At 48.8% G+C, this 14,261-nt stretch overlaps 1 protein-coding gene across 1 annotated transcript in view; it reads left to right on the top strand.

The window, feature by feature from the left end:
• CHST13 (carbohydrate sulfotransferase 13) overlaps positions 1-11,382 on the top strand; it is a 42,998-nt gene extending 31,616 nt beyond the window's left edge. The window contains exon 3 of the mRNA XM_030206037.1: positions 10,281-11,382. Coding sequence (XP_030061897.1) covers positions 10,281-11,126 — 846 coding nt within the window. The 3' untranslated portion in view covers positions 11,127-11,382. The remainder of the gene's footprint in view (positions 1-10,280) is intronic.
• The last annotated feature ends 2,879 nt before the right edge of the window (positions 11,383-14,261 follow it).

Genomic DNA, 14,261 nt, shown 5'->3' with positions numbered 1-14,261 from the left:
ATTTTTCTTTGCACCTTTATATGTAGTGGATCCGATGATAGAAAAAGGCAGTATTAAACCCTTTGTTGTGATTTTTGCTGCAGCTTTGAATTTTGAGGTTCATTTTTTTCTTAGTAAAAGTATCTAATTCCTCTGATATATTTCAGTTTGCGCCTCTTGGATATATATAACTGTATAGACTAACCAATTTACCAAGCTTTTGAGGATGTGTCTGACGCTGTGGATTCCGGTCCTTGAAAGCTCAGGCCTCAAAACTGGTTAGTCTGTACAGTGAATGATACATACCTGTAGCAGGTGTTCTCCGAGGACAGCAGGCTGATTGTTCTCACGACTGGGTGACGTCCGCGGCAGCCCCCACCAACCGGAAAAAAGCTTCGCGGGACGGTCGGCACGCAGGGCACGCCCACCGCGCATGCGCGGCCGTCTTCCCGCCCGTGCGCGACCGCTCCCGCCAGTTGAATGACTAGCAAAAGATGAAACACACAACTCCAAAGGGGAGGAGGGAGGGTAGGTGAGAACAATCAGCCTGCTGTCCTTGGAGAACACCTGCTACAGGTATGTATCATTCACTTTCTCCGAGGACAAGCAGGCTGCTTGTTCTCACGACTAGGGTATCCCTAGCTCTCAGGCTCACTCAAAACAAGAACCCAGGTCAATTGAACCTCACAACGGCGAGGGTATAACAGAAAATTGACCTACGAAGAACAACTAACTGAGAGTGCAGCCTGACCAGAATAAATTCGGGTCCTGGAGGGTGGAGTTGGATTTACACCCCAAACAGATTCTGCAGCACCGACTGCCCGAACCGACTGTCGCGTCGGGTATCCTGCTGGAGGCAGTAATGTGATGTGAATGTGTGGACAGATGACCACGTCGCAGCCTTGCAAATCTCTTCAATAGTGGCTGACTTCAAGTGGGCCACCGACGCTGCCATGGCTCTAACACTATGAGCCGTGACATGACCCTCAAGAGCCAGCCCAGCCTGGGCGTAAGTGAAGGAAATGCAATCTGCTAGCCAATTGGAGATGGTGCGTTTCCCGACAGCGACCCCTAGCCTGTTAGGGTCGAAAGAAACAAACAATTGGGCGGATTGTCTGTGGGGCTGTGTCCGCTCCAAGTAGAAGGCCAATGCTCTCTTGCAGTCCAATGTGTGCAACTGACGTTCAGCAGGGCGGGTATGCGGCCTGGGGAAGAATGTTGGCAAGACAATTGACTGGTTAAGATGGAACTCCGACACCACCTTCGGCAGGAACTTTGGGTGGGTGCGGAGCACTACTCTGTTGTGATGAAATTTGGTATACGGAGCATGAGCTACCAGGGCTTGAAGCTCACTGACCCTACGAGCTGAAGTAACTGCCACCAAGAAAATGACCTTCCAGGTCAAGTACTTCAGATGGCAGGAATTCAGTGGCTCAAAAGGAGGTTTCATCAGCTGGGTGAGGACGACGTTGAGATCCCATGACACTGTAGGAGGCTTGATAGGGGGCTTTGACAAAAGCAAGCCTCGCATGAATCGAACGACTAAAGGCTCTCCAGAGATGGCTTTACCTTCCACACGATAATGGTAAGCACTAATCGCACTAAGGTGATTCCTTACTGAGTTGGTCTTGAGGCCAGACTCTGATAAGTGCAGAAGGTATTCAAGCAGGTTCTGTGCAGAGCAAGAACGAGGTTCTAGGGCCTTGCTCTCACACCAAACGACAAACCTCCTCCACTTGAAAAAGTAACTCTTTTTAGTGGAATCCTTCCTAGAGGCAAGCAAGACCCGGGAGACACCCTCAGACAGACCCAATGCAGCGAAGTCTACGCCCTCAACATCCAGGCCGTGAGAGCCAGGGATTGAAGGTTGGGGTGCAGCAACGCTCCGTCGTTCTGCGAAATGAGAGTCGGAAAACACTCCAATCTCCACGGTTCTTCTGAGGACAACTCCAGAAGAAGAGGGAACCAGATCTGACGGGGCCAAAAGGGCGCTATCAGAATCATGGTGCCGCGGTCTTGCTTGAGCTTCAGTAAGGTCTTCCCCACCAAAGGTATGGGAGGATAAGCATACAGGAGGCCGGTCCCCCAATGAAGGAGAAAGGCGTCCGACGCTAGCCTGCCGTGTGCCTGAAGTCTGGAACAGAACAGAGGCAGCTTGTGGTTGGTCTGAGAGGCGAAAAGGTCCACCGAGGGGGTGCCCCACGCTCGGAAGATCTTGCGTACCACTCTGGCATGGAGAGACCACTCGTGCGGTTGCAATACTCTGCTCAGTCTGTCGGCCAGACTGTTGTTTACCGCCTGCCAGGTACGTGGCTTGGAGGAGCATGCCGAACTGACACGCCCAACGCCACATCCCGACGGCCTCCTGACACAGGGGGCGAGATCCGGTGCCCCCCTGCTTGTTGACGTAATACATTGCAACCTGATTGTCTGTCCGAATTTGGATAATTTGGCAGGACAGCCGATCTCTGAAAGCCTTCAGTGCGTTCCAGATCGCTCGGAGCTCCAGGAGGTTGATCTGCAGATCCTTTTCCTGGAGGGACCACAGACCCTGGGTGTGAAGCCCATCGACATGGGCTCCCCACCCCAGGCGAGATGCATCCGTCGTCAGCACTTTCGTGGGCTGCGGAATTTGGAATGGACGTCCCAGGGTCAAATTGGTCCAGATGGTCCACCAGAGCAGTGAAGTGCGGCAACTGGTGGAGAGGCGGATGACATCTTCTAGATTCCCGGTGGCTTGAAACCACTGGGAAGCTAGGGTCCATTGAGCAGATCTCATGTGAAGACGAGCCATGGGAGTCACATGAACTGTGGAGGCCATATGACCCAGAAGTCTCAACATCTGCCGAGCTGTGATCTGCTGAGACGCTCTGGTCTGCGAAGCCAGGGCCAAGAGATTGGTAGCCCTCGCTTCGGGAAGGTAGGCCTGAGCCGTCTGGGTATTCAGCAGCGCTCCTATGAATTCCAGAGACTGAGTAGGCTGGAGATGGGACTTTGGGTAATTTATCACAAACCCCAGCAGCTCCAGAAGTTGAATAGTGCACTGCATGGACCGGAGGGCTCCTGCCTCCGAGGTGCTCTTGACCAGCCAATCGTCGAGATATGGGAACACGTGCACTCCCAGCTTGAGTAGATACGCCGCCACCACCACGAGGCACTTTGTAAACACTCGTGGGGCAGAGGCGAGCCCAAAGGGCAGCACACAATACTGAAAGTGCCGTGCGCCCAGGCGGAATCTGAGATACTGTCTGTGAGCTGGCAGTATCGGGATGTGAGTGTATGCGTCCTTTAAATCCAGGGAACATAGCCAATCGTTTTTCTGAATCATTGGCAGAAGGGTGCCCAAGGAAAGCATCCTGAACTTTTCTTTGACCAGGAATTTGTTCAGGCCTCTCAGGTCTAGGATGGGACGCATCCCCCCTGTTTTCTTTTCCACAAGGAAGTACCTGGAATAGAATCCCTGCCCTTCCTGCCCGGGTGGTACGGGCTCGACCGCATTGGCGCTGAGAAGGGCGGAGAGTTCCTCTGCAAGTACCTGCTTGTGATGGGAGCTGAAAGACTGAGCTCCCGGAGGACAATTTGGAGGCAGGGAGGCCAAATTCAGGGCGTATCCGCACCGCACTATTTGGAGAACCCACTGGTCGGAGGTTATGAGAGACCACCTTTGGTGAAAACATTTTAACCTCCCTCCGACCGGCAGATCGTCCGGTACGGACACTTGTCCACCATCTGCTCGACCTTTTCGCCAAAAATGTTATCCCCCCGGCAAGGGACGTCGGCCAGTCTCTGCTGGGTGCGGTTGTCCAGGTCAGAGGCACGCAGCCATGAGAGCCTGCGCATCACTATACCTTGGGCCGCAGCACGAGATGCCACGTCACAGGTGTCATAGATACCCCTGGACAGGAACTTCTGCACGCCTTCAGCTGCCTGACCACCTCCTGATAAGGCCTGGACTGCTCCGGCGGGAGCTTCTCGACCAGGTCCGCCAGTTGATGCACATAGGTCCGCATGTGGATGCTCATATAGAGCAGGTATGATTGGATGCGGGTCACGAGCATGGAGGATTGGTAGGCCTTCCTCCCAAACGAGTCCAGAGTGCGAGACTCCCGCCCCGGGGGCGCCGAGGCGGTATCCCTCGAACTCCGTGCCCTCTTGAGAGCAGAATCCACGACCGCTGAGTCATGGGGCAATTGTGGCCGCATTAGCTCTGGGTCAGAGTGGATCCTGTACTGGGACTCTGCTTTCTTGGGAATGGTGGGGTTAGTTAATGGTCGCACCCAGTTCCGAAGCAGCGTCTCCTTAAGGACATTGTGCAGCGGCACCGTGGAGGACTCTCTAGGTGGTGATGGATAGTCGAGGACCTCGAGCATCTCGGCCCTCGGCTCTTCCACAGAGACCACGGGGAAGGGAATGCTGATAGACATATCCCGCACAAAGGAGGCAAAGGAGAGACTCTCAGGAGGTGAGAGCTTCCTCTCCGGTGAAGGCGTGGGGTCCGAGGGAAGGCCCGTAGACTCCTCTGAGGAGAAATATCTAGGGTCCTCCTCTTCCCCCCACGAGGCCTCATCCTCGGTATCGGACATAAGCTCATGTAGCTGAGTCCTGAACCGGGCCCGGCTCGACGTCGAGGCACCAAGGCCTCGGTGTCGTCGAGCGGTGGACTCCCGCGCCGGCGGGGACGAAGCTCCCTCCATCGACGTCGACGGGGACTCCACCTGCGTGGCGGTCGAGACCGGCACCGCAAGCGGCAGCCTGGCGCATCAGCCCTTCCAGGATCCCCGGAAGGATGGCTCTGAGGCACTCGTCCAGGCCCGCTGCCGAGAAAGGCGGTGGGGCCGGTAGGGGTGTCGGTGCCCGGATCTGGTGGGAGCCAGGAGACTGCACCGAGGTGCCAGGACCCTGTTGCGTCGGCACCTCTATCACCGACGGGGATCTCTCCTCTCGATGGAGACGCTTCGGCATCGAGGGCGACCGGTGACGGCGCTTCTTATCCTTCTTCCGATGCCCGTCACCGGCGCCGGGAGGCATGGAGGAGGAGGATGACGATCCCCCTCGGTCTCGAGGAACCGGGTCAGACAGGGTTCGGTCCCGTGGGCCACGGGCTGAGGGAGTGACCGGGGCCGACTGCCCACGCGGCCTCTCACCTCTACCCTCACCGGAGGACCGGCGGGCCGACGGGACCTGTTCTCCTGGGGTCGATGCCATCGGTGCCGATGTCTCGGGCATCGATACCGGTACCGAAGGACCGGGCGTCGATACCGATGCCGTCGAGGTCGACGTCGAGGGGCCGGCGCAAGTTCCAAAAATACGGTCCCGTTGAACTTGCCTCGCAACCTGAGTCCGTTTCCGGAGACCGAGACACAGGGGACACGACTTGAAATTGTGCTCCGGCCCGAGGCGCTGGAGGCACCAAGCGTGGGTGTCGGTCTGCGAGATGGGCCGGCCGCACCGACCACACTTTTTAAATCCACTCGGGACCTTCGAGGACATCGACGGAAAAATCGCGTCGGCGAAATTAAAGTCGTCAATGGTGGCGGAAATCACACCTCGAAAATGAAAACGACCGTGCGGCCACTAGGCCGCAATGCTACGTCCCCGCTGGAAGCGAGGGAAAATGGGAGCGCGTGCTCCTTTTTTTTTTTTTTTTAAAGAAAAGAAAAGTGGAGCGCGCGGCGATAAATTAAATATAAAAGAAAATAAAAAGGTTCGCGTAAACGCGACGGTTTTTCCGGGGCTGAAACAGAGAGAGCGGCACAGGCACGACTCTCTCCAGGCGCGGAAAAAAAGGAACTGGCGGGAGCGGTCGCGCACGGGCGGGAAGACGGCCGCGCATGCGCGGTGGGCGTGCCCTGCGTGCCGACCGTCCCACGAAGCTTTTTTCCGGTTGGTGGGGGCTGCCGCGGACGTCACCCAGTCGTGAGAACAAGCAGCCTGCTTGTCCTCGGAGAATGTGCCATCTGCCTCTGTCAATTTTCTTTCAAGGTATTTACTTTTCCCACTCGGACCAAGTTGACAAAGTAATGCAGTCTGTTGGGATGTAATGGGGCCAGCAGAGGATGAGAAGAATGGGGGTGTGGGGGGGGGGGGGGGGGGGGGGGGGTAGGGGGATGGTATAGACTCTGCTGAATAAGGGATGCGAGGGTCTAGGTTATGCACCAGTGGGCTTTGTGGGAGGGAATCCCAGCTTGGCTGCATCACTGGGTTCTCAAGGAACCATAGAAATACTTGGAAAGACAAAAGGTTTGGCAGGAAGGAAATAACACATCAAGAGGCAGTTTGTGAAAAGTCTGCATTTTATTAGTACTCTTGCAGAATAACTGAACCTAATTTTCAAGGATGGTGCTTTCCCTGTAAAGCAATCAATAGAAATAGAATAAAATAAAACCTAGAAAAGAAAATTATGATACCTTTTTTATTGGAATAACTTAATACATTTTTAGATTAGCTTTCGAAGGTAGCCCTTCTGGTGGGTGTCAAAATATTGAATCATTTTGAATTCAAAGGTCTTGCGTTCCTGTATTGTTTTAAAATGATTCAATATTTTGACACCCACCAGGCAGGGCTTAACAAAGATCTGCATTTTCTAGCCCATTATAAACCATGAAATTCCACTGCTCTGTCACCCTCTGATCAGCATGCATATCTCCCTGTCCCTCATCTTCTCAGCCCTTTCTCACCTAACCCATGCATCCCTCATCCCTTCAGATTGTCACTGAAATATTTTGATGTTTCACTTATATATGCTGTTAATTATCAAAATTTGCTTATTTCTGATCTGACGGTGAGATACCTTCGAAAGCTAATAAAAAAATGTATTGTTAGTCCAATAAAAAAAGGTATCATCTTATTTTCTTTTCTTTGTTTTATTTTATTCTATTTCTATTGATTACCTTTAAAAGTGGACTAACACGGCTACCACATCTCTCTACCTGGTAAAGCAGAATGCCACTGTCAGCTGAGTTAGTCTGGGCACTGGTTAAACTCTCTGCATTTCAATTCTATGTATATGTATTTTTTTACCCAAGTGTGTAGCTATTTAATTTTATGAAACTTGTTTTCCACATGGAAAAAATGTACAAAGCTTTATAAATTGACCCCCACAATCTTGACACGCTCTGTAAATGTTTCCTTTTTGGTAAAGGTGGTTATTAAAGCAATGCAGCAGTCAGACCTCTGAACTCCCTTCCAAAGAAAGAATTTGAAAGCAAAGCACTGGTGTGTCTCGCCCATTTCTTATGTAGATGATCTTCAGTCCCAAAAGCAGGTTCCCAGGAAGCAGTGAATTAGGATTTAGTTCAGGCCCTTTAAAGTAGGAGCTGAAAGCCATACATTCAGGTGCGGTGGGTATTTTCCTGTCCCCCCCCCCCCCCCCCCCCAAGGTTTTATAAGTTTGTACCTGAGGTAATGGAGGGGTTAAGTGACTTGCCCAAAACTGTGTCTTGAGGAAGAGTTGGGGGGGGGGGGGGGGTCCCATACCTGGCTGGTGATCACCTTTTAGGTGATGACTCAGTTAAAGGAAACTTTGAAATGTCTGTGTCATTTCGTGAACAGCCTTTAATGTGCTAAACAGGTGTGTTTCCACCTTGGCCTTTCTTTTAGTACATTAGAGGACACGCAGTTCTCCCTGTGTGTACATATGTGAGAATGTGCACGTATGTTCAAGGTTCAATTTATTTTTGTTGTACACAAAATCATCATAAAATATCTAAGCGGGGTTACAATAAAACAAAAATTTTAAAGGGGGACACAATTATTAAGGGAAAATAAAGACAGAATAGAAGAATATAAAAGGAGGGGAAAGTATTGTACAATCTCAATTTGGGGAAAAGGTAATAAGCTGCATTAAGATTCTTCCAAAGGAAGTGCGGTGCCAGAGGTGGGATATGCCAGAGGAATGCCCAAAAAGTGAAAGGATGGAAGCACTGAGCACGGTAGCGGTGAAGTGCCCTTTTTCACTTTAAAACAACATTGGGGAGGGGGGTGCCAGTGGCAATTACCAGGCCAACAAGATGGGAACATTTCAGTCTTTATCTGCCATTAATTTCTGACCCACGAAGGCGAGAGAAAATACCTTATATAATATGTGAACTTCTTTGGTTATACCACAGAAGTGCAGGATATGAAATGCCTTACTCTCTCCCCCCCCCCCCCCCCCCCCAAAAAAAAAAGTCTGTTTTTCAGTGTCTACTGCAGACCTCATCCAGAGTTAGAAAACTGAAACCTACTGTTTTGGTAGCGGCAGCAGTATTAGAGAGCTTATATTGGGCTGCCCTCTGACCCCTATGGACCTGCCATAGAACAAGGAGAGGGAGGTTAAGAGCTTCCACTGTTGAGCAGAGGCAGGAAATAGCAGCTGTATCTGGAGACTGGGGGTGTCTATCTATATTGGAGGGTGTTGGGAGTGGAGGAAGAGCCTAATGGTTAGGGAAGTGGCCTGAGAACCAGGGACACCTATAGCTCCTTCTGACTCAGTCCCAGGTACAAAATAAAGTACCTGTATGTAATATATGCAAACCGCTTGATCGTAAGTAACCACAGAAAGGCAGAATATCAAATCCCAGCCCCCTTCCCCTTTTCCCCTTTGTTTTTTGTCCTTTTTAAGTCTTCTTTTAACATCAGTATTGTCAGTGTGAGGATGAGGAAAAACTATAAAAATCAGCTGAATGTGTTTTACCAAAATCTTTGTGACAAAAATAGGAAATGCACAGTAAAGGTGCTTTTCCTGTGGTGGGGAGAGAAGGCCCTGGCTGTTCCGCAGGTTACCTTAAATAAGGAACTGAGCTCCTCTGAATCAAAAAACTAGTGTTGGGATTGATCTATTGCCTGGGGAAGTTCATCCATTACAACCTTAGAGTACCAGTCTGACCTTCTGGACACTTTAACCTGAAGAGTTGAGGTTGGCTCTGGGCAACTTTCTTGACATCCACATAGGCTTAACCCTTTTCCAGTCTGGAGTGGGCCTCACAGGACTATTAGTTGTTGCTTGGCACACTTTCTCACTAGGTGCAGTACTCTGCTCTGGGTCAGGACCAGTATAACTGGAGGGCTGTTGGAAAATTGATCCAATAACACCAATAGGTTTGTTTATCTTCAGACAAAAAGGACAAAATCTCAACAGTAGTAAGGCACAAATAACAGCAGCCATGTAGTCCCTTAATTCTCCCAGGACTCTCCAGTCCCCAGGAGATTCCTCTCTTGCTTTCCTCTTGAATAGTTCTTATAAGAGCATAAGAGTAGCCAAAGTGGGTCAGACCAATGGTCCATCTAGCCCAGTATCCTGCTTTCAACAGTAGCCAGTCCAGGTCACAAGTACCTGGCAGAAACCCAAATAGTAGCAACATTCCATGCGGTTTCCCGAAGAGTAGCAACATTCCATGCGGAATCCCAAAAGTAGCAACGTTCCATGCGGAATCCCAAATAGTAGCAACATTCCATGCTACCGATCCTAGGGCAAGCAGTGGCTTCCCCCATGTCTATCTCAAAAGCAGACTATGGACATTTTCTTCCAGAAACGTGTCCAAACGTTTTTTTTAAAACCTGATACACTAACCACTTTTACCACATCCTCTCATAGCTGGACTGAATTCAGATGTCGCAGATGCACTTTCTTCTGCATGCCTGACCCTTAGATCCAAGGGATAACTATTGCAATCTTCTCTCCAGGACCAGGACTCCCTGCTGCTCTCTTGTACCCCACTGTTGCTCACTTTCTTCCAGGGACGTCAACTTTCCCACTCTTGCTACAATGGCTGGGCCAGCCGAAGTACTTGATCCACTTGCAGAGTGGTGCAATGGCCAGGGAATCATAAACCAAAGACACAAGATTTTATACTAGTCCCAGTTTCCCTTCAAAAAGGGGGCTCCTTTCTATCCTTGACCCCCATTACTGGCCAGGAGAGCTCTCCCTTGTTCTGAAAACTGTGTACTGGGAGGGGGGGATGGAAGGCAGATAAATGGGTCACAGTGCAATACCAAGCTAGTACCACTAGAGGTCTCTGCCATCTAAGCAAGGCAGAACCCTAGGGGTCTGTACATAATTACTCTCTGTGTGGTTAAGAACATAAGAATTGTCATACTAGCTGAGACCAAAAGTCCATTTACCTAGTATGTTGTTCCCAACAGTGGCTAATCCAGGTCACAGGTATAGTACCTATAAGAGTACCAAAACCTAGCTAGATTAGAGGCTGCTTGGATAAACAGTGATAGGCCGCAGGAGCACCAAAACCACTGGTAGATTAATATTTTGAAAATTCATCTTCTGCGTGATTAACTCTACTATCTCTTTGTCATTTTGTAACCAGTTTGAACAGTCAACCGTTCAGATGACCCACCAGAGAAGGCGAGAGCTGCTGGACAGCGTCTGTAAGATGTACACTCGGAAACGTCGCATCCTGACACCAGACGACCTGAAGCATCTTATTGTGGACGATACACACGGGCTGCTGTACTGTTACGTGCCCAAGGTGGCTTGTACAAACTGGAAGCGGGTCATGATGGTGCTAACAGGGCAGGGCAAGTACAGAGACCCTCTCCAGATCCCGGCCCATGAGGCCCACATCCCAGCCAACCTGAGAACTCTCTCGGAATTCAGCACACCAGAGATTAATTACCGCCTCAGGAACTACCTCAAGTTTGTCTTTGTTCGCGAGCCATTAGAGCGGTTGGTCTCGGCCTACAGGAACAAGTTCACACGCCAGTACAACACTGCATTCCACAAGCGATACGGCACCAAGATTATCAAACGCCACCGGCGGAACCCCACGTTGAAGGCCCTGGAGAACGGGAATGATGTCAAATTTGAGGAGTTCCTCTATTACCTGGTGGACCCCCGAACACAGCGTGAGGAGCCATTCAATGAACACTGGGAGAGGGTTCACTCCCTCTGCCACCCCTGTATCATTCACTACGACGTTATTGGCAAATATGAGACGCTAGCCGAGGACGCCAACTACGTCCTCCAGCTGATAGGAGCCCAGGGCACTGTGAAGTTCCCGTCCTCTTCCAAAACAACCATAACCACAGATGACATGGCGGCAGAATTCTTTGAAAATGTCAATGTATTTTACCAAAAGAGACTCTTTAATTTATACAAAATGGATTTTTTATTATTCAACTATTCTATACCTTCCTATTTGCATATACATTGATAAAAGATCAAAGGGAAAGTTGTCATAACCCTTTGAATCTTAGATTTTTTTTTTTAAACTTCTTTGCAGGCCCAAAGCAGTGGCTGGTTCATTCTCTTCCGTCCTTCTGGAGATGGCGGGTTTTGATAACAGGTTCAACCGTCACAGGCTCGGAATGTCGCCACCCTCTCAATTGTTTTGTAAATGAATTAAATCAATGTGCTGGATGTAAGTTTCAGCACTTCACTAAAATGACAATAAAAACTTTGAAATGAAATGGTCCTTGTCCATAATTAAGAATCAGTGGTGTAGCCAAGGGTGGGCCCAGACCCACCCAGTAGCAGCACATCAGCCGAAAACTCCCAACAACTGTCCCTCCTGCATACCTTGTAAATAGCAGATACATACTGCTTGCACTGGCCCCACAGCCTTCCCGCTGATGTATTCCCACCTATGTGGAAACAGGAAGTTGCATCAGAGGGAAGGCTGTGGGGCCAACATGAGCAGTGTGTATTAATTGCTGCTCGCTGCCGGTGAAAATCTGCATTTAAAAGGTATACAGAGGAGGGGGGCGGGATGTTTGAGAGACCATGTAGCATGCAGGCGAGAGGAGAGACCAATTCATTTGTGGGACAAGGTGGAGTTCTTCTGCCCACCCACCCAAAATTGGGTGTCTGGCTACGCCCGATAAGAACTTGGAATGGAGTTTCAGAATATTCTGGTGTTGATGCTTCACCTTGCCTGGCCGTTGTGGCTGAGACTGATGTAAAGGTGCCTAGACTGAAAAATGTTGATACAATCAAGGAGCACCATGTCCTCAGGGCAGACTGAGCCAGTGTTGAAAGCACCATTGTCAATTTTCTTAAGCAACGCAGGCTCACAAATCCATACCCACTGCAGGATTGACATGTGGAATCAACAGCGACCCAGTCTGCCCTTGATGGCATGAAGCCACCCTGTGAAACACTGACCTATTTGCCATGTGGCTTTTCTTATTAATATGTCAGGATTACTGCTGTGAAGCTTCCTGCTTTCCAGTCACCGCTTAATTATTACATGAAAGGTCCTTTTTTCAGGTACTGAGCTAATGTTTTTCCCCTCTTCCTCCAGGCATAAAGGTTAGCTGTAATTCAAGTAGTTGCAGAGAAACATAATGAGGAAGTTTAATGATGCTTCTCCATTTTTACCAGTCTGAATATTAAGAACGTGCCATACTAGGTCAGACCAATGGTCCATGTAGCCCAGTATCCTGTTTTCTAAACAGTGGCCAAGCCAGGTCACAAGTACCTGGCAAAATCCCAAGAGTAGCAACATTCCATGCTACTAATCCCAGGGCATTCACCAAATCAAATCCCACAGTCTTTGGAAAACAATGATAACATAAAATACTAGAACCAAGACAATATGCTGTATTAATAAAGCTACCAGCTCCATAAGCAATATCTCTCTCTAACCAGTTTTTTACTTTATTTTACTTTTTCATGCTTTTATTATTAAAGAGTGCCCTCAGCATAAAACCACTATTCAAGGCAATTCATTTCTTTGCCATGTGGTAATAGCATTTCATTCATCGGGCTACTCTTGTTTTTATGTGCTATAGCTTATTGTAAATAGTTCTTAAATTTAAATATAAAAGACTCAAAATGTGAACTTATCTCTTAACGTTCTCAATGATGTGCATTGTGTTTCTTGCTCGCTACTTCACTCTCCTAAGTCACTATATTTGACCGATTGTCTGGCTTCCCCTGAAAACAAAGAGTAGCCCGATGAATGAAATGCTATACCACATGGCAAAGAAATGAATTGCCTTGAATAGTGGTTTTATGCTGAGGGCACTCTTGAATAATAAAAGCAAGAAAAAGAAAAAAGTAAAATAAAGTAAAAAAAAAAAAAAACTGGTTAACAAAGAGAGATATTGCTTATGAAGCTGGTAGCTTTATTAATAATACAGCATATTCTGTCTTGGTTCTACGAATTCCGGGGCAGGCAGTGCATGATGAGATTTCAGCTTTGGTGAGGTCCTTCAGGAGTATTAGAAATCCAGGACCACACCCATCACATAACCTGAAATATGTCAGTGGTACCACCAGAATTAAATAGTTGTATGCCTGAAATCCAACCAGTGGGGATCGCCAAGCAGTGGCCTAGTGGTTAGGGTGGTGGACTTTGGTCCTGGGGAACTGAAGAACTGAGTTCGATTCCCAATTCAGGCACAGGCAACTCCTTGTGACTCTCTGGGCAAGTCACTTAACCCTCCATTGCCCCATGTAAGCCGCATTGAGCCTGCCATGAGTGGGAAAGCGCGGGGTACAAATGTAACAAAAAAAAAAATAGCAAGAAAGTGTCTTAGCTTTAAAAAATAAAAAAATTTCCCCCTTTTTCATAAGGAGTTTCAGCTGCTCTCAGCTGTCTCTACTACCATTTCAGTATAATATGACTTTTCCCAGTTTCTGGTGTTTGCAGGAAACAGGAGTTGACCTGTCTAAAATAAGCAAGTGTCCCTTACTGCGGTCACAAGGATGGGTCTCTGTCCCAGATGCTTACCGCCTAGAGCCTCGTCCCTTAATCTGTCTTGAATAAGAACGTAATGCATTGGGGGGGGGGGGGGGGGACCTCATCCCATTAAGTTCAATGTTCTTTCAATTATGTATTTTCATTTGAACAAAGAAACCCTGTAACTCCTCAGACCAAAGCGTGTAAAACACTTCTCAGTATCCCAAAATTATGATGCGGGCAAATCCCCGCATTAACCTTTATTCAAAAGAAATCTGACTGATCATCCCATATGCAGTTTAAAATCTAACACCAAAAAGTCGAGTGTCAAGAAAAATCTGAAAAAGCTTTGGCGTCTCTGGCATATGACAAAATGGATATTCATCAGCAGACTGTGATATCCAGACCCTGCAGCTACTGGGGAACTGGTAGGAGACAGGCAGACAACCCGCCCTCAGAAAAGGTCTGTGCAGCGGTAAGGGAAAGAGAGAGTTATTACATGTCCTACAGATCTGCTGTATCCCAGGGACTGTGCCTGAGGTGCTGATTCGGCATTACTTATGTTATGGAGCAATGGGAGGGTTATAAGAAATGAAATGAGATTTACTATGAAAAGACCAGTGTCTTTATCCCTGGAAGGAGAGGATGCAGTAGTGTGAAAGA

The sequence above is a fragment of the Microcaecilia unicolor genome, chromosome 6, assembly GCF_901765095.1.
Source record: "Microcaecilia unicolor chromosome 6, aMicUni1.1, whole genome shotgun sequence".
Taxonomy (NCBI): domain Eukaryota; kingdom Metazoa; phylum Chordata; class Amphibia; order Gymnophiona; family Siphonopidae; genus Microcaecilia; species Microcaecilia unicolor.
The sequence above is the reverse complement of the archived record's forward strand: the minus strand, read 5'-3'. Positions and strand labels throughout refer to the sequence as shown.